Source organism: Elgaria multicarinata, chromosome 4 (assembly GCF_023053635.1).
Source record: "Elgaria multicarinata webbii isolate HBS135686 ecotype San Diego chromosome 4, rElgMul1.1.pri, whole genome shotgun sequence".
NCBI lineage: Eukaryota > Metazoa > Chordata > Lepidosauria > Squamata > Anguidae > Elgaria > Elgaria multicarinata.
The window spans coordinates 100,101,004-100,127,541 of NC_086174.1; the positions used below are offsets into that span (position 1 = coordinate 100,101,004).

The 26,538-nt window shown below is 39.8% G+C and overlaps 1 protein-coding gene across 1 annotated transcript in view; it reads right to left on the bottom strand.

The window, feature by feature from the left end:
* Positions 1 to 865: 865 nt before the first annotated feature.
* FUT9 (fucosyltransferase 9) overlaps positions 866 to 26,538 on the bottom strand; it is an 88,478-nt gene continuing 62,805 nt past the window's right edge. The window contains exon 2 of the mRNA XM_063125766.1: positions 866 to 1,989. Within this exon, the coding sequence (XP_062981836.1) occupies positions 905 to 1,981 (1,077 nt within the window). The 5' untranslated portion in view covers positions 1,982 to 1,989 and the 3' untranslated portion in view covers positions 866 to 904. The remainder of the gene's footprint in view (positions 1,990 to 26,538) is intronic.

A 26,538-nucleotide genomic window follows, 5' to 3' on the forward strand; every position in this document is an offset into this window, starting at 1 on the left:
GTTTTTCCTCAACAGTAGCTCCTTGTCCCACAAAAAGGAAAACATCTGAGCCGATCATTATTCTGCATCATTATTTTATATCAGCCTTCCCCAACCTCTCTCCTGATGTGTTGGGACTACAATTCCCATCATCCCCTAGCCTGTGTACTGGGAGTTGTAGTCCAACACATCCAGAAGGCACCAGGTTGGGGGAGGCTGCTCTATATATCGGCCAGTGACTGACGCGTTACAAAAAATGGGGTTGGGGGGGAAGAGATTACCTTTCAGTGCATGTAACTAGCAATATATATATAGCAGGATTCCCAACAAAATATAAAGTACCATGCCAAATGTTCATGATGGAACTATTTGTGCAGCCATGTTGTTCCAAATACACATATGAATCTTTAAAAAGCACCCACATGATTACCTCTCAGTACCCACTGCAAAATTTGCTACTTGCAGGTTTCCCACATAGAACAGTAGGTGTTTGATTAAAATATGACACAAAAATCACCACTGTGCAGATTGCTTTAACAATGTCATCAACATCTGTCCATGTTCCAGCTATTGATTCCTGTTCAAAGTCACATCCAAATGAAATAAACTGACAGTTTGAAAGGTGAGGACCACCTTTTCAGGCAGGTTTGCAACACAGAAAATGGCCAACACCAGTGACATCATTAGATTATTGTAACCAGATACTTTTGTGTGAAAAGTAAGAAGAGTTAATATTTCTAGGTTTTGGAGGGTAATGAACAATCCAGATTAAGAAGAGATAGTGTAAATGAAATGTGTTGTACCCAAGAAAGCGCAGATTATAAACAGTGATGCTTTACTCAAGGAAGTTTTTCCCCCATCATCTTGGAATAATCATTTTGTCAGCTTTTTTCTATGTATAAAGTGCAAAATATGAGATAAAAGTTTAATTCCAAAACCATTTTTCTAAATTACCTACAGACTTGTATTCCTGGTGTCTTTTGACATGGTCACAGGCAAAGCATGCGTGCGATTCCCAGAACTGAGGAAGGCGCACTGAGAAATCCTTCCTCCAGTTGAAGTAGCTAATGTACAATTGATCATTTTTATCAAGCATCAGAAGATATTCTGAAAGGTCCCTTGGGGAGAGGAAATCCTCCACGTGTATGAAAGAATTAGCTGGGATGTAATTCTCATAGTTTTCCCTAGGAGGGCCCAAAACGACTGGTACAGACCCAGCCAGAAAAGCATTGTAAAGCTTCTCTGTGATATAGTCTTTGTGGATAGAATTTTCAAAGGAAAGGTAAAACTTACAAGTGGAAATAGTTGGGATCAAATTTTTATCACTCACGTAATCTCCAAATGCTTGCCCATAGGTATGGATTTCAATGTATTTACTTAGTTCGTTATAATACTTGACCCTAGCGTGTTCAGGGTTCCAGTTACTCACCACCCAACACACCAGCCTTTCTTTATTGGGCATTTCAAACAGAAAGGTGTTTGTGCTAACCATCATGAAGCCATAAGGCACTTGAATATCTGAATCACGACGATAAGTGAGGGTCAGGTTAAAGAGATGTTCAATTCCACTCTTTTGTGGAGTGTGTGTTGGTGATTCCAAGTTCATCCAGATCCATTTCTGAAATGGTGGCCTAGGCTGCTGAGGTAAATTAGTCAGATCCCAACTGATGTCTCTGTGGTGAATAAGAACAGCATGAGACCGGTTATATAGTGTGCGGTCAGTAGTCAGATGGCACCCATGGATGTTAAATGTTGGGCAGAATTTCAGGTCAAATGTCTGCCCAAATGGCCACACCCATATTAGAATAGTCGTCTCGTTGATATAATCACTTTTGCTGGAGAAGAAGTTCTTCATTTTCAGAACTGAGCTGGCTGATTCGATGGGACCAGAGATCCAGCTGTTTGTGGGTTTGATATAAATAAGCAGACATGCCATGAAACAGCCCAACACAATGAAGAGAACTAGAAATGGGCGGAAAATTCCTTTGGATGACGATATCATAATTTGATCTGCGAAAGAAAGACAGAAATGAAAAATTATCATCTTCAGATTAATATCATGTGCCCCGTGGTAACAACTGCATGAATGTATCTGAAATTTATTTATTTATACAGCTACAAAGCTTCCCAGATGTTTGCTGGCATTTTTAATATGTTGCTTTACAATATTGATAAATGCACACACAATAAATACTTGGGGAGACCCACAATGCTTCTTTTGCCATCTGAATGGAAATTTAAATACACTGAAAATAGATGGAGAGTTGGGATGAATGATTTCGTTGGTTTTTGCTGTACTTATTTAACGTGGTTTATGTTTCATTCAGTAATATTGAATTTGACTGAAAGTTCAAGCTCATCTGTACTTATCATAATATACCAAAGACTTTATTGCCTCTTCTTCCTCTAGTACAGTTGCCCCAGTTTACTCCGTAAACCTACGAAGGTCTTTACAAAAAAGAGTTTGGACAGTAAAATAATTTTCTTAATCTGAAAGAATGACAGCTAAGAGCATCATCAGATGGGAAAATCATGTTTCCTTACCAATGCTTTCTTCTCTGCTTCTGCTCCATGATACTTCCGCTTTCTTCATGCAAGGGAAGAAAGAGGAGGTAAACAAAGACCACGTGGCCCATTCAGTGGGCGTTTTTATTGCGCAGCTTTCCCTGCACACAGCAGAAATGGCAGAACATTTTGTTTCCAAAAACACACACCAAATAATCGGATTTATCAGGGTCTATTTTGTGATGGAAAAATGGCTAGAAGGAGCAGGAGACGTATGGCATTGTCTAACGACACATGGAAAACTGTAAGAAGGCAGTAATGAGCATGTGATAAAATGCTCATCTGATGATGCTCTATGTATGTATTTAGGTCCAGTAGTGCATTAGGTACAAAAGTAACATTTTTCTTGCCTAGAGGACTTACAGTGCAAAGATAGCTTCACACATTCATCTTGGGCATTGGTGCAATAGGCAAACAAGCTCTAGAGACACCTGAGATCAAATCCTCACTCAACAATGAGACTTATTGGGTGGCTTTCCAAGATAATCTCTATGTACACCACCCAGATCTTCTTGGGTGGGTGATACCAGCATGATAGTATCCAGTCATCCATCCATCCATCCATCCATCTCTCTCTCTACCACAGCTCTGTTTCTGTTTCTTTCTTTCCTAATCCTGACAATGGAAGTATGTCACTGAAACAAGTCTATTATTTAGGTGTACAGAAGAGAACTATTAAAAAGCATAAAAGGATCTCATGAACACAAAAAGAAATTGGAGTGACAGAAAGATCAGTTTAAAAATGCAGTCCTTTTCTGTACACTTGAATGTCTGGACCCTGGGATTCTTGGCAATGGAGATCCACACTATGTATAAGACAGTAGCTTTCTGTTCCAAATGTGGCTTGTTCTGACTGGCTCCAGGAAACTCTTACAAATCTTGTGAATAGCCCATATACAGATACAAGGAATTATATTTGCATAAGTAGCCTTAAGCATGATTTACAATTTAGCTTTATTTCCCCCCCCCCCGCCCATGGTAATGGCCTTGCAGCCCAGACCAGCCCCCTATGGACCACTGGGCCTGGGTAAAGTGCCCACTCCTGTCCAATGCTTGGCTCCTGAAGGTCATTTTTGTGAAGAACTCTTAAGGAGAGTAATTACAAGCATTTGAGTGTTTTAAGATGCAACTGCTATACTGTTCTCGAAGTTATGCTATAAGCAGTTTTCTTATCTCCTGTCAGAATCTTGAGCCCGGCACATTGCATAACAAATCTTATACAGGCAAAGGAGCAAGAGTTGATGACAAGGCCCAAGTATAATTGTTCCAGCCTCAGGACAAACTTCCTCCTCCACCACCTCCAATATCTATAATCTCAAGGCCTCTTTGGTTGTGAAAGGAAGGAAGGAAAAAGGTAAAACTCTTGGCCATCTCAAATTAAGGCAGGAAGAAGGCCTTTGAAAATGTCTTAAAATTTCACACACAGCTCCCCAAATTGATTTGATTATATGTTGGGGGGGCATTTTCATCCCACCCCACAAAATGCTGAATAAAAAGCTAGGCTGAATACTTGGGGCCAGATTTGCCTGCAGGGAATAGAATAGAGGTTAATTTCAATTGCTCCAATCTTCCCCTTTGACCAGATAAACTGGTTATGTTACACAGTCTGCCTAAAGCAATAGCAGGCCAGTGAATGACCAGTCAGTTTAGGCTATGGTTATGGAAATCCCAGCACTGATCAGCAATGTTAGTTTCCCCATATCCCTTCACACAAATAAAGCAGCTATTTATTGATTACATTTATGTACTGCCCCATAGGCGAAGCTCTCTTAACAGTTTACAAAGATTCAAACACTGGGAGAAAAGTCTTGACCTGTCGCTGAAAAGGTAACAATGTTGGCAAGCCTCGTCAGGGAGATCGTTCCATAATTGGGGGCCCACCACTGAAAAGGCCCTCTCCCTTGTTGCCATCCTCCACACTTCCCTCGGAGTAGGCACCTGGAGGAGGACCTTAGATGTTGAGCGCAGTGTATGGGTAGGTTCATGTCAGGAGAGGCATTCCGTCAGGTATTGTGGTCCCAAGCCATGTAAGGGCTCAAAAAAAGAAAAGAAAGGCAGTTGGATATGTACATGTTATCGTAAGTTGTGCTTTTAAGCAAGCATAACTTGTGACAACATCATTACTGATCATGGGTGCCTGTTAAGACATCAGCTTAAGGGCAGTAGCCAACAGTGTCATCCCACAAACTCAAATAGTGCCAGAGAAGCCCTTGTATGTGTGGTTGTGTATTGTTAGCGCAACCAGTCATGTAACTGTTTGCACAATGGAGGCAGCTCTGAGTATAAGAAGAAGCCATTAGGGTTTTAATACACATTTGTATGTAATATGTAGCTTGGCCCTTTACTTTTGTGTGTAAGTGTCTTCCCTTTTCCGCACTTAAAAAAGAAAAAAAGGTGGTGGTGGTGGGGGAAGAATAAATATACTCAATTTTTAGATGGAGAATTTCAGTTATAACTCTTCTGTAGTCCATCCTAACAGCGTCTACATTTCTGTTTTCTGCACAGCTTGAGTCATACTAGATATAGTGAACAATGCAATATTTATTTGACTGTGAAAATATCATAATATTTGAACTTGAATCTTGCTTTTTCTTTTTCTTTTTAACAAGTCACTCCGTAAACATCAGCCAAGTCTATTGATTGCTGGAGAAAAGGACAATTCAGAGACCAAAAAATCAGGAAAAAAAAATGGGTTTCTTTATATTCAGGAGAAGAAAACTCCCACCAAGAAACATCAATAATGATCCATCCTAAGAATGAATCACACAAGTTAGATCATTCACTAGTGATTACAGTTGGAGAAATGGCATCTGAGTAGAGCCACAGTGCTGCATACACAAATATATATATATATATCTGTTTATCCACAGACAACAGGAAAATGCAGCATTTTTACAGTACATAGCAAAGAAAGAAAGAATGAAAGAAAGAAAGAGAGAGAGAAAGAGAAACAAAGGCAGAGAAAGAAATACAATGAATTTGCAACACTGTGCTGCTGGCCTGACTTACCATAATCAAAAGGCTGCAGGTAAGTTTTGGTCTTGCCTTGAAAAGTACCACTTCCTTGTGCAATAGTAATAAAACCAAGGAGCAGATCTTCCATGCAAGCCTGCCAGGCTTTGGGCAGGTACTTCAGGATGGAATTATAATTATATCCTAAGGGTGATGGGTATATTCTTTTGATCTCCCCCAAATGGACTGTCTTACAATGGGGAATAGTTTCCGAGCTTGGACACAGGAAATCTATGGCCCCACCCCATTCAGTTACCCGCTGACTGCTCCAGGCCATATAAGGCTATAATAGGAAGCACGAAACGATCAGTAAAATGTGATGGCTACTTCTGTGGGGAATGTGCTTTGTTAAGAACCTCTTCCTTCTTCCAGCTCAACTCTGACCCACCTGCTCTAATTAAGAGCTCAAGCAGCTCCTCAAGCCCCTGAGGGCTAAGGAAGCAATGTAAAAGAAATATATATTCATTATATAGAAGACACTTTCTGGTTTTAGTTAGTTTTTCAGTGACTCCCAATTCATAATGACCAGTTTCGTATTACTGTATTTTAAAATTTGGCCTTGGGTCAGTATTAAGCAGATTCTGGTTTTAGTTCATTTTTCAGATAGTCTTCAAGTGACTGGAAATTATTATTATTATTATTATTATTTATTATTTATTTATATAGCACCATCAGTGTACATGGTGCTGTACAGAGTAAAACAGTAAATAGCAAGACCCTGCCGCATAGGCTTACAATCTAATAAAATCATAGTAAAACAATAAGGAGGGGAAGAGAATGCAAACAGGTACAGGGTAGGGTAAGCAGGCACAGGGTAGGGTAAAACTAACAGTAGAAAGTAACAGTAGAATCATAGAATCATAGGATAGTAGAGTTGGAAGAGGCCTATAAGGCCACCGAGGCCAACCCCCTGATCATGCAGGAATTCACCTTAAGGCATCCCTGACAGATGGCTGCCCAGCTACCTCTTGAATGCATCTAGTGTGGGAGAGCCCACAACATCCCTAGGCAACTGGTTCCATTGTCATACTGCTCTAACAGTCAGGAAGTTTTTCCTTATGTCCAGCCGGAATCTGGCTTCCTGTAACTTGAGCCCATTAGACCGTGTCCTGCACTCTGAGATGATCGAGAAGAGATCCTGGCCCTCCTCTGTGTGACAACCTTTCAAGTATTTGAAGAGTGTTATTATGTTTCCCCTCAGTCTTCTCTTCTCAGTTCTTTCTTTCTCTCCTCATAGGTATTTATTTCCAGACCCCTGATCATTCTCGTTGCCCTCATCTGAACCCCCTTCCAGCTTGTCTACATCCTTCTTGAAGTGTAATGCCTAGAATGATTTGTTTCATATTTTAAAAATGGTAAAATCAGGCTTAGCTGATAATTGGGCTCCCTAAGCATTAAGAGGGATTATAAATAAGCTTACAAGATAGCAATGGAATGGATCCAGATTTACACTGGATTAACTGTGTTGGTGAAGATGAACTTCCCTGCCCATTCCTTCCCATAGCAGTTCCTCTAGCCCCCTGAAAATACTATACAGACAACCAGGAGACCTTGCTGAATGTGGCCATTCCTTGGCACGATCGCCTCCTCCCCACTGCCATTGCCCACTCCTTGGCATGATTGCGAGCATCCCCTTGAAATCCCCAGCGATCGTGCTAAGGAGTGGGCAATGGTGGCAGCAATGACATGCATAGCCTCTGTTCCTGGGCCCAAGTAAGTACAGCCCTCTCAGGTACTGCATGCTGGGAGTTGTAAGCTGTATGGGGGCCTAGGGCTCTGCATTAAAATGGCGCATCCATCGTATCCATCATAAAATGTCCATCGTGCTTCAATTTACAAGGCTGAATCTCAAATCTTGCACAGTCCTATTTAGAACTATTAAAGCAAAAAGACTGGAACTCCTGCCTCATTAAACAGCTTCCAACTCCAAGATTCCATAATTGTTTTACAGAAGGATTATTTGCATACTATCATCACTTATAAGGAAGCTGGCACTATTGCTTGTACCAACCAATGAAGACATGGTTCCCAATGAACTAATTCAAACCAAACACTCCAAATGCAAGGAACCAAATAACGATGCACTGGACCAGTAATTAGCTTTTTATACAAAATGTATAATATTAAATTGTACAATTAAACTAGGGTGGCCATATGAAAAGGAGAACAGGGCTCCTGTATCTTTAACAATTGAACAGAAAAGGGAATTTCATCAGGTCTCATTTGTAAGCATGCAGCACTTGACAAAATTCCCTCTTCGTCACAACAGTTAAAGCTGCAGGTGCCCTGCCTCTTGACCAGATACAGAGGGCAGGGCCCCTGCAGCTTTAACTGTTGTGAATTTCACCAGATGCTGCATGCATACAAATGACACCTGCTGAAATCCCCTTTTCTGTACAACTGTTAAAGATACAGGAGCTCTGTCTTCCTTTCCTTATGGTCATCCTAATTAAACTCAGTCATTATTTGAAATGATCAAATAAACAGTCAATAGGTTTTCAAAAACAACAATATCAGTGAAGGTGTTAACAATCAGGTTCATAAAAGAGTTGTACCAGGCAATCTACAATTGTATCTGTCAGTCTACAAGTTTTCAAATGCACCAGTTGTATCTGGTGGTTTATTACTACCGACCCCTGGTGAAATTCCATTTTGAACTGGAAGTCTTCCACAGGTATTCAGATAGATGTAACTTGTAAGAGTTTATAATAATTTACAAAACTCATAATGTTGGAAAAACAGTTTAACATTCCTAAACAACTGAACTGTCAGCAGTCTGGTGGCTGGTAAAGGCGAGATAGCTCCCCCTTTTTGGGGGGTGGGATAATGGTGAGATAATCCCTCTTGTTCCTTCAGCTCACCCTTCCCATAAAGTCAATACTCCTACGACCAGTCACAGACACAGCAGTCATGAATACAAAGAACATATTTATGTTTCTAGCATGAGCTTATTACACAGAGTTACTTTTAATTTGCTTGTGAATCTAAATCTTGTGAAAAGCAGTAATTAATGGTTAATTGACTATAAAAACATGGGAAGTGATCCAGCCAAAGTTGCATGTAGTGAGGATTTACAACGATTTCCAATTTGCAGAAGGCAAAAAAAGGAAGAAAAAAAAGAAAGTTTAGTGACAAAGTTTGAGGAGCACAGTGAAACATTGAAAGGCATAGATTGTATACATGCATGCAGAAAGCTGCTGAAAATGTAGAGCAACATGGTGTTAAAAACCCTTAGCAAGACCTGTGCCTCTGGAAACTTAGCAGACTCTCCGATAAGAGATAGGATTATTTGTGGCATTTCCTTACTGCATTCACCCTAAAGTGAATGCAATAACGGAAAGGCTATTGCATGAAGTCCTCACCTTGGAAAACACTCTCTTAAGATATGCAGTGTTTGTGAGGACTCAAATAAAAGAACATAGCAAGAAGAAATTTGGGCAGAATAAGCTTACCCAGAGACAGCAGTAGCCCTCTATAAAAGCACCTGGGAAGGGAGAAAGAGGCTTGAAAAAAGCTTGAAGAAGCAATGGCACATAGCATGGTTTAAAATAGTGAGATACATTTGGGAAACTCTGCTGGGGTGATGGTAATCACAGGTAGGGGCACTTGCTGGTGCTAGCCTGAATCTATTTCACAGGATCCAGGAAGTATTCCACAGAACCCTGAGTGTCCATTCATACTGATGAAAGGTGTTTTTCTCAGTTTAATTGCCACACAAGAGTCAATTTTCCAAGGGGGATTGCAGCTGGGGAGGGAAGTATTAACTCTTTCTTCCCCATATGCTGCAAAACTCCCCCTCCCCCCAAATCTTCCCCTGCATTAACTTGGGGGGACGGGACTTTCCCATTGATTAGGAATAATCTGGGTCAGGGTGCAAATTTAATGGAAGAATTTGTTTTATTTGAATGATTTAGATGAGAAATTAAATGCACCTTTAAGAAACATGCATTTCCAGTCATTTGGGGGCTTGCCCCCGCAAGCAATGCATTGCCACAGTTGGTGGCCATGCAAGTGCTACCACCAGCAAGATCAGCTGCGCATGGCCCAGGAACTGGTAGTGCTCGGTGGCAGCGGTAGGTCAACACTGGATCCTATCCAGGGTACTCAGGATGAGAGTGAGGCTCAAAAGGTCTGCCAGTGTTCTGTGTAAAGTGAGTGTATGTCCTAGGACAGATGAGGGGGTTGCAGTCCAACAGATCTGGAAGGGAGGAGGCAGTCCAAGAACACAGCCCAGATGCCTACACAATGCATACGGGCTCTACATTTGTATGATGCCTAGGGTATTATGTATATAGATGGAATCATCATCATCATCATCGTCATCTTAGCCTTTCTTTGGCAGATGAGGTAATGTGGAAAGTGTTTCCGAAAGGCGTGTGTGTGTGTGTGGGGGGGGGGGGACTGTCCTAAAAAAGCCATAAAGGATGATTCAGCAGAGTTTCTTGTATTTTCAGTGTTCCAAAGGTGATAGTACCTGACTGGAATTCTATATTATTTCAGATAACACAGAGAACGAAATGTTTTATCACCCAAATATGTTTTTTTGGATGGATAACCTTTACCTGATAAAGTTAAATGAAATGAAATAAATTCCAGCCATTCTGGGAGCAGCCTAGTAAGCTGAAATGAAAGTGCTTCAGCAGAAAAGTTCCAAAAACAATTTCCAGATCAGACTAAATATGATCAATCTCCCATGAGGCCACTGGAAAGGTATTTAAAATGGCTGTTCTGCGCAAGCCAGGAAGGTGTAATTTGGAAACAGCTGATGTTGTAATAGTTTTGTCATTGCAACTCCACCCCCCTGCTTTTCATTCCACAGTGGATTTACATTACTTTTGGCTTAGTTAAAATTAGAGGACATTTCTTGGAAGGATGCTGCTGAGGCAAACAGCATTTTGCAATGTCAGATCTTAAAAACAAACAAAAGAAGGTAGAAACAGGCCCTCAGCATGCAAAAGGATTTATTTATACAAAGCCCGACATGTTTTGGCCTGTGTCCTTTCAACAGCCTTCTTCTGGGGGCTGTAAACATTAAAAGTACATTTAGAAATATAATGGGACAACATATAACATTAAAATATATTCATATTGTAGAATTGATTAGACATATTGCCACAAGGGCCTGCCTGCCTATTTATCTATCCTTCATAGATAGGGCCATGGAGCATGTATACATGTGTCCAAATAAAAATGTATGAAATAATTATACATCAAAAATATCATCATCATACCTTACTTGTTAGAAGTTGTCTGCAGATTTCCCTCTAGCAATGAACTGTCTTACACTAATAACCACTGGCGACTGGAAAGAACGACATTCAGAGCCATCATTATATCACCGGTTCATTTTTGTTTACTGTGCCAGGTGTCCCCATGTGGCTGTGATAGTGTCAAGGTCTTGTGATGAGACACTGCTGCTATCATAGGAGAATGTCTACAGCAAATTGCGGAGTCACAATAATGCCAAAAATTCAAGATCTTCATTTAGGCCATTTGGATTCAGAGTTTTTAATTTAAGAATCCATTCTATTTCCCTCCTTAGTAGTTGTTTGTCATCATGTGTATTAAGCTTGTCCAGTGCCCAAAATGTTAGGTCGGCATGTTAGGTCTTCTAACAAGTAAGGTATGATAAGGATATTTTTGATGTATAATTATTTCATATGTTTTTATTTGGACACATGTACACATGCTGCAGTGGCCTTATGCAACATGAAGACTTCTAAAACTTTTATATATGTACACAGGGCCTTGTGGCAATATGTCTAATCAATTCTACATTAAAATATATTCATATTGTAGAATTAGTGTAAGACAGTTCATTGCTAGAGGGAAATCTGCAGACAACTAACAAGTAAAGTATGATATTTTTGATATATTATTACTTCATATGTTTTTATTTGGACACATGTATACATGCTCCATGGCCTTGCATGGCCTCTATGCAATATGAAGACTTTTAAAATGAAGGAATCTAGAATTCCCCACTTCAGGGCTTCCTGGTGAGGCTGTACACCTTCCTTCTCAGGCTGCACACCTGAGAGTTGGGTGTGCAGCCTGTTCTAGATAAGGTTATACTCCCCTTGAAAGAGCAGATTCATAACTTGGGGGTACTCCTCGAGCCAGCTTTATCACTGGAGGCCCATGTGTCCTCAGTAGCTTGGAATGCATTTTACCAGCTTTGGCTGTTCCACCAGGTACAACCATTCTTGAATAGAGATGGTCTGGCCAGAGCGGTCCATGCTCTGGTAACTTCTGAACTGGACTGTAATGCATTGCATGTGGGGCTCCCCTTAAATGGAACCTGAAAGCTTCAAATACTGCAATATGCAGCTACTAGAATATCAACAGGTATGGCCAGATGGGATCATATTGCACTGCTTCCTGACTTGCTTCTGGGCCCAATTCAAGGTTTTGGTGCTAACATATAAAGCCCAAATAGCTTAGGATTCAAATACCTGAAGGAACACCTCTCCCTAGTCCAGCCTGCCTGTGTCTTAAGATCTACAGGAGAGGATCTTCTCAACATGCATTCTGCTCATTGTGTGAAAATTAGAGAAAGGCCCTTCTCTGTTGTGAAAACCCATTTGTCAAACAGCCTCCCAATGGTGGACAACGACCTTGCCATCATTTCAGCTCCAAGTCAAAGCTTTTCTGCTTGCCTGGTCATTTTAAGATGATCAGTCTGTTTTATGTGGTTTTTTTTATTGCCTTTTGTCTTTCAATGAAGAGTAGCTTCTATTAGTCACATGAAACTCCTTCAGATGGGGAAAAATCTCGTTCCCTTATTGTGGCTCTGCTTCCTGCATCTCTCCCGCTTCTGCAATGAGCTGTAATTACTAGGGGTGTGCATTCCACCCTGGAATTATCTGGTAACCATGAACATCCATGGAGCATTCAGTCTTCCAGAGCAGAGATTGGTTGCTTCCAAACCCATCGACTAATATCAAAGTGGAGGCGCACCCAATCGGAGCTTCTAAAGCCTCCAAAATTATCCTGCTGTGTGTGTGTGTCTAAATTGAATATCTCCATATTTGGAAGACACTGCGTGGGTAGTTTTGATATTGACTTCTGTGGCTAACCAATTAGGAATTGCCACAGCGCTGTCCATGACCATGTTCTCCTCGAATCGCAGATTTTAGGGGAGTGGGAAACACTAACTGGCTGCTGATTCTGGCCATGGGGGTGGTGAGCGAGAGAGGGAGTGTGTTTCTGCTCAGTCTCATAGAAGTCAAACATCCACATTTCAAGAGTCTAAAAAATCTGGAGGGCAATAGGTTGGAGAAGGCTGGAATGGGATTTTTTAAAAAAACAAATTCCTAAAAAATCAAGGCATGAATAGATCTAATTCAAACTTGGCATGGATAAAGCCCTCCTTAAAAGCTATCACTGTGCTAAGTTTTATCTCTTTATCTTTAAAAATGAGAGCGTTGTAAGCATTTAATTAATTTCCATTGATTAGAGTGGTTATCCGAAAAGGGGTGGTTCTTTGACAGGTAATCCAATGGGGAGGAGTAAGGGGAGGTTCTCCAAAATTGGGGCAGAGAATCGCCTCAACAGAGATCTGGCTCAAATTTCAAGGCAGTGAACACCCACTTTGCACACCCCTAGCATTACATGGGGAAGAGAGCCGGAAGAGCCTCAATGCAATTGAATGGGACATTGGCAATGCAGTTGAATGGGACAGCGCCCTCTAGTGGGCATTGTATAGTGTAATTTTGCCTGCACATAGCAGGAAAACCCAACAAATATCGATTTATCCCAGAAGAGTTAGGTTTTCTGAGGTTTTATTTGTAGCGCTAGAATGGGAAAATGGAACGGGAGATGCACAGTAGGCTGATGATGTCGTCAGAATGACCTGTGAACATCCGCGAGTGGCCAGTAATGAACATGGTATAAAATGCTCATTTAAAGAAGCTCATAAACAAACATCATGCAGTTAAGACTACACTGTAAGTTATTTGCATTGGAAATAAAACAGATCAATCATTGCAGCATTCTAAATATTATTAAAACGAAACATTTTTTTTAAAAAATCTGCCTTTTCCCTTGTGAAACTGCCTCCCAGTTCACATGCCCCCTCCCCTGCTTCCCTTTTCCCTTCAGAGGCTAATGGAAAAAGGGACTTTGTCATGGCCTGGAAATTATGTAACCCCCCTCCCTAGCCATGTTTGCCTAGCATCCTCCTGGTTATCTTTTAGGTATCAGGCAGTGTCTCTTGAATGGCTTTTAATGATACTTAATTGGTTCCTGCTGCTTTTATTGAGGTTCTTGGTTTGCTAGTCAATGGATTTCATTCATCATTGTTTCTATTTTTTTAATTGTATAGCATATTTTATGGTATTGCAATATCCTTATTGTAAGCCACGTTGAATCTATTTTGCAAAGAAATAAAGAAATAAATACAACATGGAACTCAAACAGGACATACACAGCAGAACCAGGATGGAGGTGGGGAACTAGTGAGGTTGATAAGCAGAACAGTACACACCTCAAATGAAAATCCTTCCCTGTTATTTGCATTTCCCCAATTAATTGACTTTTTAAACATGAATATTGTGCATGTATTTAACAGCAACAAAATTAAAGGGATTGTGATTAATGGATGCAGCAAATCTTCATGTGAACATGCAATTTTAGGACCAGACTTCCTCTTCCTCTAAGCCTTGCCTTACATAAAATACCAACGTTTTGAAATCAGTCCTATTCTGTCCATGTACTGCATCATTGATCAGGCAGACAGGTAGTCTATTTCCACTGTATATTGTTTTCCTCTATAGTAATTTAGAAATCTTTCAGTTTAAATCTTAGGAAACATATTTTCAGTGGATTCATCATATTGTTTAATGTGCCTTTTTTAGAATGGCAATATGGAGGAGTGAAGCATCTTTGATGAATTTCAATATAAGGATAATTTCCATTTTCCCTCTTGAATCCCTTCTCTACTGAAGCTAAAAAAAGAAAAGTACTAAGAAGAAAATGTGATGCTCAACCAGAAGATTAAATATTAAAGGTCAGCAAGTTCTTGCTGTATATTTCCTCTTGCAGAAAAAAAAACATACATAAAATTAATTTTTAAAAGCTGCTTATAGAACTGTTGTGCCGTGTATTACCAAGCTACTGAATTTCAGACAGAGATTTGAATTTTAATATAAATCCACGGGGAAACTATCAACATTTAAAAATCTGCTCATCATCCTAATTTACACATTTATGTCTTAGGGTGTATTCAAATGAATATTATTTTCACCATGAAGTGGGTTTTTCCAATTGCTTTCTGATGAGATCCACATGGAACTGTGTATGTTGCAGCTGTGAGACAGCTTGCATTTGGCACAACTGATCCGAGATCCAAACTTGTGTAGGATTTTCCCCATGACCCAGTTTCATGTTGGCAAAATAGTGAGATGGCTGGAAAAGTTCCTCCCCTCACAGTGCAAGGCAAACCACCATGTAAATAGTACCTTGCTCTTCAGAAACATTGCTGGCTTTTTGTGAGCTGAGGCGAGGGCATCTCAACTCCACTCACCTCTATGGCCTCCATTACAAATGAAAGCAAAATGGCTTGTTTGCAACAAAACAATGCATGACTTCAGTTTTAAGAGCAATTAACGTAATTGTTACAAGTAAGTTCAACAGGTAGACCCAAACTATACTTCGCAAACTGCAAGACAAAGACCTAGTTGTACAGGAGGAAAGATCGCTGTTGGGAAAAGGATTTCTGCTTTTAGGTAAGCAAGTGTAAGTACATCCAGAACCAGACTCAACTCTAGTGACAGGTATGTATGCTTTGGCAGGATGAGAGCCCAAAGCCCTTCTCTGCTGCTTTTCTCTTGCTTGTTGATTTATTAGTTGCATTTATATCCTGCCTTATCCTCCAAGCAGCCCAAGGTGGCATAAATGATCTTCCTCTCCATTTTTTCATACAACAACCTTGTAAAGGAGGTTAGGCTGAGAGTCAGCGACTGGCCCAAAGCCACTCAGTGAACTTCATGGCTGAGTAAGGACTTGATTCCAGGTCTCCCCAGTCCCAGCCCAATGTTTTAACCAATACATCACAATGGCTCTCCAAGCAACACTGGGTCACACTTGACTGTTCTCCTAGTCAAGCACAATTCAGTCTCTTCCCCGCTGGTGCTTCATCCAAAAGGGAAAAGTCTGGAATAGTTCCCTGTGGCCCCACCTCAAAGTACCTGTTATCCCCTTGAATGATAGTGCTTCAGGCTTAAGATGGGGTTCTATTCCTGGCCTCCTCTTTGGTAAGTATAGCCTTTAGGCTTTCTCCCTGACTCAGCTTCTGTTGGCCTTTCTTTCCTTTCTGGGGAGCCTTGTGCATCACAGCCTTCAAAGCCAACAAAGGTACAATTTGTAATTCCTCTGTTTTGAAGATATCACTGCAGTCACTATCCCCACCTTCCCACCAACACTGCACAGCTGGGACTTCACTCAGCCAACTTCCTGGGTGGGTGGGTGCCTGCTCAGCAGTTACACTTGAGGAAACCCCCACCCCAGAATTGACACTGCTACTCATTGAGCTAAGGATACAGTGTAAACATGGGGATGACAACTAGCCATTCAACAGGGGAAAGTGATTGTTTCAGGAAGATTCATGAATGGGACATAGATAGGCAAGAATCAGTATCTAAATAGTACTTCTTTTTAAAGTTCTAGCCTGGTGTTGTATGGGGTGCATTTGGACTCTGCTTTGGACAGGAAAATGTCTCATGTTGTTTAAAATTTTTAGAGCCGCCTAATACTTATTGCTAACAATTTGGAATAATTAAGAATACCTAATATGTGAAATTTGTATGATAAAAAATCTGCAGAGAAGAAGTCTAAAATATTGGTTAAGTCTAACCAGAGTGTTGCACTAAGTGCACATGTAGAACTATTCATCCCTTGGAAAAGACACTGTCATCCTATGCTGTCCCCGTTCTAGCAGAACTGAGTGGTAGCACAATAAGAACTAGTGCTTCCTGAAACAACCAGAAATTAGAGAAGGGAGCTCTGCTGAATTGCCACATTCCAGAAATAGTCATTTCCACACATTTTGGGGGTTGTTTCAGGACCCCCTAGTTCCTGTTGCACTAGAAATCATTTCCACTTGTGCAAGATAACTAGCAGGAAAGCAGCAGCAGTATAGGATACTGCCCTGTAAGTATAAAGAATTACAGATTCAAATCACCTTTCCTAGAGACCAGGGTAGCTGTGGGCAGTTTCTTACATAATGGTCCAGTTTGTATGGTCACTGCAGTTTAAACAAGTGATGGTGGCTTGTTTAAGCGGTGTCACACCATTTACCTAATCACCTTCTCCCCACAGGTTTTCGTATTATCTGAACCCAGGTGGCATGGCTTTTTGAGGGAGAAACAGCTCTCAAATAATGTAACAATAGATCATGGGTTATTTGAAGGTTGTTTCCCCCTCAAACAATCCATGCCACCTGAATTTAGATGACACAATAGGCTGCGTCCAGGTGGACAGTTAGGCAAAGCAACCAGCATGCACCAGCATGTGCCGCAGTTTAAACAAGCCATGATCACTTGTTAAGCCACAGTGATCATGCGAACATGGCCAGTGTTTTGCACTTCAGTATGATAATTGAGAAGTACAAAATAAAATACACAGATATTGTACCATTTGTAAAGAAAACGGGCACATTCCGCACTGCTTATTATATTTAACTCTTTAAAATAAATAAAGATCTAAATCTCACATAGGGCCTAGGAAAAAGATAAGATGTGTGTTTTTTTCTGGTAAGGTTATAGCGAAGCAAAGAGAGCTGAATTTCACATGTTGGTTAAAAATACCCAGCTGTTAAGTACCCAGTTAGCTGGGGGAATGGTAATAACGGCTGGGAAAGGCAACGGCAAACCACCCCACTATAAGGCCTGCCAAGAAAACGTCAGCAAAAGCTGGCGTCCCTCCAAGAGTCAGTAACGACTCAGTGCTTGCACGAGAGGTTCCTTTCCTTTCCTAAGTCAAATTAATGCTTGAAATATAAATTGGTAACATGTAAAACTTTGTTGGACACAAAAGTCAAGAGGATCTGCTCTTTTTTTGTCCACTTTTCCTGTGATATATCCATATTCATGACTCTCTGACTAAAAAATGGCAATTTGTTGTTGTTGTTGTTGTTTTATTTTGGTTTAGTGATTATTAAGAATAACAGAATTCAATTATAATAATTTAATATGAGAAGAGCCACAGAATCACATGTTGTATTGTAAAATCAATGAAGAAGGCAATAAAAGCGAAATGAAGTAATGGCTAGTATGTGGATGGCTACATCTGAAATGGCTACATCTGAAATCTCCATGTACATATTCTTGCCGTAGTATATATTGCCACACTGACATATCCTCATTTATGCTAAATCTACAATTCCAAAGGTGAGGGAGACACCTCATTGATTTAAGTCAGCGGTGGGGGAACCATATTAGTTTATGTGCTAGATAGCCCCTCCCCCCAGATTCCACCCTGGGCTATATGATGTTAGAGAGTGGGGCCCAACCCATTACTTTAGTTCTCACCCCGAACTGCTGCCTACCGGTGCTTCATCTGGGAAAGGTGAGGGACAAGTTGAGAACAGTCAGATGGAATCTCTTGTTCATTCCAAACTGTGATTGGAGATCACAAGGGGATTCCTCTCCCTGCCTACTCGCCAAGTCTCTAGTAGTATCCAGGCCAGGGGGAGAGGTGGGCCCCACAGAGGGAGTCCAAGACATCTAATGAAGATCATTAATAAAAAGGTAAAATGAATAACCATAGTGGTTTACAAGTGCGAACTCACTCAATTTACGTTAGAAACAAATTTAAAGAGATGAAACTAATGAGAATTGTGAAAGTCTTTCATAAGGACTATGGGACATTCAGAAAGACAACACAAGGCATTCTAATAATGACACCCACAACATCAGGAGTTCATAAACCTGTTCATCTTCCAATATGATATATGCCATCATTTGCCAGCAATGCCCTTTGGCAGAAGTAGGCAAGATGGTGCTTGTGGAATGCAACCAAGGTGCCCTGCCCCTCCCGCTCTCTGTTAATTAACACATTTTCTTACTGGCAGCTGGTATTGCTGTGAAATAGGTTTCTTTGGATGCTGAAAACTGGCTTCAAAAGAGTTGCATAGCGATGGTGTCTAAGTTAGGGCTCAGACACCATCACTACGCCCACACAGTGCACAGAGTTCAGACGTCATGACAACCCACAATATGGCACAAGTAATTAGGGCAATCCCGATCATGCAACCAGCATGTGCAGGGGGAAAGAACCAACACCACGTTGTGTCCTCTGCTGATTGTCTGAACAACTTCCAGGAGTCTTTGGTGAGGGACTTTGTCAAAAGCCAATTAAACAAGACTGACAAAAAGACCCCTATCCACATAGATCCACATGTCTATTGTCATTCTCAAAGAACTCTAAAACGTTAGTGAGGCCCCTTGCAGAAAATCAAGTAGTGAGAGTTAAGTAGAAAGAAATGGCTATTGCCAAGGACGTGTTGGTGGGTCTTAGCCCCCAAGCTGAGAGTCAAGGCTGAAGGCATATTTCACACCAATTAAATTCCAGGTCATCAATAATTCTTTAGACAAGTCAAGAACAGGACCAAGTTTCATCGTAAGCCTATTGTATTCTTCAGGCAGACTAACAGGAATGATGGTTCTTAAATAATCCAAACAGCTAAACTAGGCTGCAAACTAGTCAAAATTCAAAATATGAGACAGAGGGAGCAATCCTATGACCACTACACACTGTCTACAGGGTTATAGGATTATTTGGTTACTAAGAATCACGGTTAGAACCAGGGCTCTGACCTCAGAGCCCGGAAACAGCTCGCCCGTCCCAGCCCCCTTTTAGCCAGCATGCTGGCTACATTTCCATGCTCTGAAAAGAAGGTCAGAGAGCACAAAAAGGGGACGGTCACAGGGGTGGGAGGGGAGCAGACCACAGAAAATGCTTTCCACAGCTTCCTGTCAGGTCTCCAGGTCACTTCCCTCATCCTCCCCAAAGCTGTGCCTAGATGAAGTCCCACTGTGCTCCAGCAACCCTGCATAGGATAGATGGCAGCCTATGTTTTCGGAGGCTGACAACTTATCCAGATGGGATTGTGTCCTAAAACATCAGGGCTGAAAGGCTCTGACAGCTGTCCCCTCTGACAGTTGAAATGTACACTTTATATGTAAAAAGCCAGTTTTAATGTCTTAAGACATTTAAAATTTTGAATTTATTTATATTGATTTTGTATTAAAGTTTCAGTTTGGGAGCTGGTTATTAACATTGTGTTAATAACTTGATCACATATAGCCAAAGCTAGAGGGCTTAGACATTTGTCTACTTATCATTCAGTAATAAAGTTTACTATTTTTGCAATGTTCTATTTCTGTTATATGCTAGAATGACATGTCCTTTTAAAATTGTGTAATTGATTACATTGTTAAAGGACAGTATACCGCACTTAATTTTAACATGGAAATAAACTCCTGCAGATACTCTTCTGACATAATTTGAAATGCTGGCATACTTCGAATATCCAGTTTTGTTATCAGTACGGTAGCATATTCATTCCACATCCATGACTGAACAGATCTTGATCCTCTTTTCTTTGTAAAAACCAGGATTCAATTAAAATGTATTTCCTTCTTATGGTTTTCTATATCAGCTTTAAAAGATGAAATGGGTTTCTTCATCTCTTGTGTATACACTTGAACCTGCACTCATTGTCTTATCAAGAGCTTTCTTTAATTTGATCTTTAGAAAGATTCTATCCCTCAAAGGGACTTTATCAGTGCAAGTTCCTTTGTCTTCAGACAGGCCTTTATGGGTCTTTTCTTTTCTTTTTAACAACATGGTTTCTTTCACTCCTTTAATTATCACTGTAAAAAAAAAAAAAAAAACTCGCACACAACACATTTTTATGTTCCATCTGAAATGCCTATATTTTTTCAGTTCCCCTCTGCACCTACTGCTTTATTTCCATTTCATAATGTTTACTTGCCAAATCATTATAAAATGCAAAACATCTCAGTTTTATATATGTAGTTTTAATCTGTTTAAAAACAAGATGCTTTTAACTATAACTATGCACAACCTTCATTTCTACGCATATATGAGAGAAAGAGATTGCCCATTTTTCCTTCTTGCAACAGCCTCTTGAGCCTCATGGAATACTGCTACAGAGAGTCCTCAACATTTGGGTATGCCTTTCTAGTTGTTAGGAGAATGAAAGTTCCCTGTGCACACATGGGGGATCTCATATGGCCTGTTGGATCCAAGCCATGGAATATATGGATCCCAGCCAAGCTCATATCTCGTAAGTACAGAACTTACAATGTTCTGATCAAGTATTACACTGATACGATTAGGAAGCATTACTACTACAAAGTCTGGTGCTACAGTAGTCCCTTAAAAGAATGCAGTAGAAGGCGAAGATGGAAAATTCCCCATGTTCTGTACAGATGTGTATTTGAACCTTTTGATGTCCATCTGATTAATATCTAACTATGCCAACTCCACAGCCTGAATCTTACAATTTTGCTCACTACCTGCTCGTCTGATGTATAGACAGGATCCTATCACCAATCTATCCAAAGATGTTTGAAACTATGAAAATTAATGTTGATACAAGATTCCTTTTTAAAGAGGGTTCTGTTCAATTCACAAATTGTTTGTGGCTTATTCTGTTTTTCTTAAATAATAACATTGTTTCTCTTACCAGAGCAGAAATTCAGCCCGCTTCTGAAACTCACAGATGGAGCATTCATATTTACATCTGAATTTGCACTTTGCAAACCTGTGGCATGGCATTATAGCTGCTTCATTTATGCATTTCCTCTGTAATTGTGATAAAAGGATTAAAACAAGGGCCAGATCTACACCAAGCAGGATATAGCAGCATGAAAGCAGTATATAAGAGGCAGGAGCCACACTGACAACTGTTGGGGCCATGACACATACCGTATACTGCTTTCATAGTGCTTGGTCAAGGTCTTTTTCTTAGGCTGCCTCTTTGCCTCAGGTACATAAACATTTCTGCTGTTTTATGACACAGCCTAGAGAATGTCTTGTTCCCTTACTGAAAGTGATTTCTATTTAGCCAAAAGCAGTGCAATCTACATACAATGGTATCAGCAGCTTGGGGGATTCCTGAGTTTTCCAGAGTCCAAAAATCTTTAGGGAGGAACCTAAGGTGTTGCACTCCAAAACCAGCCAAATGAAGTCTGTGCATGCTCAGTGGGAAACAAAATGCTGACTAGGTTTGGGGAACAGAAAACTGGGTGGAAAGGGGAATGGAATGAAGTTAATTTGTCTGTTGTTTTTACTTGAGCATTGTATCTTTTGTTATTGTACTGAATCATGTGAGAAGACAAGTATTTATTTATTTATTACATTTTTATACCGCCCAATAGCCGAAGCTCTCTGGGCGGTTCACAAAAATTAAAACCATAATAAAACAACCAACAGGTTAAAAGCACAAATACAAAATACAGTATCAAAAGCACAACCAGGATAAAACCAGGCAGCAAAATTGATATAAGATTAAAATAAAGAGTTAGAACAGTAAAATTTAAATTTAAGTTAAAATTAAGTGTTAAAATACTGAGAGAATAAAAAGGTCTTCAGCTGGTGACGAAAGGAGTACAGTGTAGGTGCCAGGCGGACCTCTCTGGGGAGCTCATTCCACAACTGGGGGGCCATAGCAGAGAAAGCCCTCCTTTATTTACTTTAGCACAAGTAAATTGTGCTAAAGTAACAGACAATGTGGAGTGGTCATTTGCCCAGGTGTGATTGCATATGCAATTTACTTACTTGAAAAACTACAGCACTGCTGTATACAAGATTGTGTATGTGTGTGTGTGGTGGGGGGATGTGGTATATTCATTCACCTGATTCTCTTTCTGTAAAGGGCCATAGTAACTCGGAGATCTGAATGTTTTAAAATTACACCTTGATAAGCTTTTAACTCCTGTTTTAGCCTTTTAATTGCAATGTTTTATGGTTGTATAAGCTACATTTTGTTTAATTTTGTTCATTTTCTTAATGTTTTATGTGCTGATTTTAAATTCTGATCTTGGTCCAAAATATGTAAGCTTTTTACTATAACGATTGATATTGCTTTTATCTAGCAATGGTCCTCGGACCCAAGCAATAAAGTATAGTAGTATTTAGTACTGAAGGCAATAATAAAAAAGAACGTTCAAGTGTGATCAAATAATTTAACATTTCTTCTAGGTTATCCTGATCCTTTGATGTTTTTATCAGGATATCTATATAACCTCTCTGGAACAATCCTTACTTTGTTTCAATTTCCTGTTTTGCATTCAAATGGTACGTTCACACCTACATGACGGCATTTTATTGATTGAGTGACTGAATTTATATCTCATCTTTCCACTACAAATAACGTTCAAGGCGGCAATCAATAAGAATAAAATACAGAATTATAATTCAAATTAATTAATTAATAAATAAATACAATTAAAAACACATCAATAAAAGAAAGAAAAAGAAATAAGCAGCAACCACTAATTAAAATACACTTCTGCAAAGTCAGCTTAAAATGGCCACCTGAATAAAGATGTGTTTGCTCCTTGCTGGAAGGGCGACAGAAACTGAGCTGGCCTTACCTCTCTTGACAGAATTCGAGAGCCTGGGAAAAGCCAATGAGAAGGCCCTTGTATTCCCAGCAAGCTTGCAATAGCAAGTGGTGGCCAGGCCAATCACAGAACAAATACCAGAGACACAACTTTCATAGTGACCACAGCTTTTCAATAGATGCAGCTCACATATTTCACTGAGAATCATCAAGCACTGAATAATCAAATAATGAGAAATTATTCTGTGTATAAGCATGTGTGAATTAGGCCTTGCTGTGTTTTGGAGCTCTGTGTATTTCTTGTACATATTCATGTGATCCTCTTGGTTCTTTGGGCAGGCCTTTGGTTTAAAAACAAAAGTGCTTAAAATGTTTGTGTATAGCTTGGTACAAATAATTTTGCTGTGGTATAACCCCACCACCATACATTCACTATATTCCTTTCAGACTACGTTGTAGTCCTTTTAGCACCAGGTGAAGACCTTTTTATTTTAACGGTATTTTAGCATTTTAGCATCATAGTCTTTTAGCTCTGTTTTTGTAAATCTGTATTTTAAATCTCTGTATTGCTGCTAGGTTTTATTCTGGTTGTACTTTTATATTGTGGTTTTAACTTCCCATATTTTATACTTTATGCTGTACGTTGTGGTTTAATTTTTGTAAACCACCCAGAGAGCTTCAGCTATTGGGTGGTAATGAAATGAAATGAAATAAATACACACATTCAGGGAAGGAAAATGATATTGAAATGCCTGTGTGGTATTGCCAAGAGTCATGAAAGACCAGAAATAAAACACACTTACAAAACAAGGTTCTATTTGTGAGGACCGGTTGTCTATGTACAATCATATTTAACAAAGAAAACAACAAGGTCTGATAACGAAGAAGGAGGAGGAACGATGGCAGAGACAATTCAAAGAATACCATGGTAGGAGTAGAACCTGATTTATAAGGTAATAATAAATTACCTTCTACGAAACATACAAATGTGTGAATTGGAACAGGACAAGTTATCAAAAATACAGAACTGCACAAGCTGCTAATAGGGTTTTTTTTTACTGATACAAATCACAAGAAAACGAGCTGTTAGAAATACCTAACTACAAGTATATAAAGAAAATGTATTCTTCTAACAGTCTTTGTCAGTTGACCCTGGGAACCTTCCAACCATGTATATTTATGGATATAATTTATATGCCATTGAAGTCAATCACAAAATTCAATTTATTTTGATGGATCTAAATTGCAACTTTTTAAAATGTTCAAACAAATACTATGTGCACACTTACTTGGAGTTACTTCTTTGTAAACATACATTGAACTGGATTGCAACAATGCAGTCTTTTGCATGCTTATTTGGGTGTAAGCCGCACTTAAAGTGGGACAGCTTTCTGAATGAAGATGAATAAAACTGGTCTGTTAAGATGATTAAAAACAATTGGAAAATCTGTGGCCATGCCTAGTGATTTGCAGCTATTCAACCATGTCCAAAACCACATCGCGCCCAACATACTTGCTGCTAAGTAACTGTTCTTTTCTTTAGTATTTGCTTTTCTGATCCCCTCGCCCTACTCCTCCCCCTCCTTTCTTGAACCTGCTTTTTGTTGTCTATTACCAACAACTTGTTTTAAAGAAAAGGGTCTCTTTTCAGACCTCTGCTCCCTACATTTATATTTTTCTAATTTTAGATGCCTTTGCTCACTCTTTTCCCCTGTTAAAATATTTTTCTTCCTCTTCCTCCTACTTCGAATCAGCATTGATGCGCTTTCTGTTTGCACCACTGTGTGTGGGATGAACTGTACGCCTCAGAGACTAGAATTCAAGCAAGAACTGCACTGTTTGCCCCCGGCTAAGGATAAAATAGATCTGAAAGAGCACAAGAGAAGGGATATGGGGTGATGCAGTGTTAAGACAGAATAGGCCAAGAGAAGAAGCTGGTGTGTCTAGAGTATGAACCATGAGTACTTAAATAAACTAAGCTGATGGAAAATATTTCAGCTTTCCCTATAAATCTTTATTAAGAACGAAAAGGCATTGGCGCTCATTAAACACCCAGCAAGAATATAAGTAAAAGCAAAGGGTTCTATAATATAAAATGATGCTAGCTTAAGGGGTTACGGATAGAAGATAATTGGACATTGAATTTTATTCCATATGAGGCTTTATGGCAGAAGAGATCTTTTGGAGTCACATTGTTCTGTGCCTTAGATCCAATCTTCATGCACTGGAGCAATGCATGAGCCATTTCTGCCTGGCTGGTTCCCACACTGCTCTGTAAAGAGGTACCATTTGGGACAGTGTTTTCTATGCCAACAGTGTTAGCTCCTAAGGAGGTGTACTCCTGACATGGAAAGGAACTTAGCCATTTGCCTGACTCACATGGTTCCTCTTTACAATGTGTGATATACTCCAGCCATTCAGATGGAGCTTCCATGCCAGTCCAGGAACAGCTAAATAAGGCCTCCTAAAGAAACACAGTAAGGTGACTCTGTAGAAGTGGAATGTCATCTCATGAAAAGCCTGCCGTATACTAACTTCATTAAGTTTTGGAAGATCAATGTATTTATTTTGCTGGTTGCACATGAAAGAATACTGGGCAGGATAACCCCACCCCTACTTTCTGTACCCATCGCTTAGGCTTGCAGAAATATTGCAGCTAGACTCAGCCCACGCACACACTGGTTGACAGAAGAATAGTATGGTCAGCTTTGACAATCAGATATACATGTTGTTTGAGTAAAATTCAGCAACACCCCCCACAAAAGCCCCTACATATCAGTATGATAAGTATTTTTGAAACATAGTTCTCCACTGCTCTAGTCACCTTATCATTAATTGCATATTTTATAAGAGATGTAACCTAGTCTCTTATGACCAAGCTCTAAAGAGCTGTGTAGTTTTCTAATCGCTGCCATAACTTTGGCTTTTAGGAAATGGTCTGTCAAAGGAATTAATGATAACATGAGGAAATTTATTAAATTAGCTGTATTTCTAGATAGACCCAATTTTATTATTAAAATGACAGTGTGTAGCACACTGAAACAGCACTACAGAATCCTGACTGCAGATTTTTTTTTTATTCTACACTTCATACACATAATAATGACAAATTCATCACTTTGGAATTCATAACCTTTCTACAATTTGTAATATAGCACTGCAATGTCAGTTATTAATCTTCATCATATTAAAGGAACATTTGTCAGTGAAGATAACGTTTCCTCATTACCTGTATTGGTAAGCTCTTATGATTTCAAACATCATATCAAGTTTTATTTTCGGTATTAAACCAAAGACATTAACCCTACTCAGACTTTTGGGAATTGTGTATGCTAAGTGTGTAAGATGGGGAACACACTAACCCCACCCCCTCATTGTGCATTTCC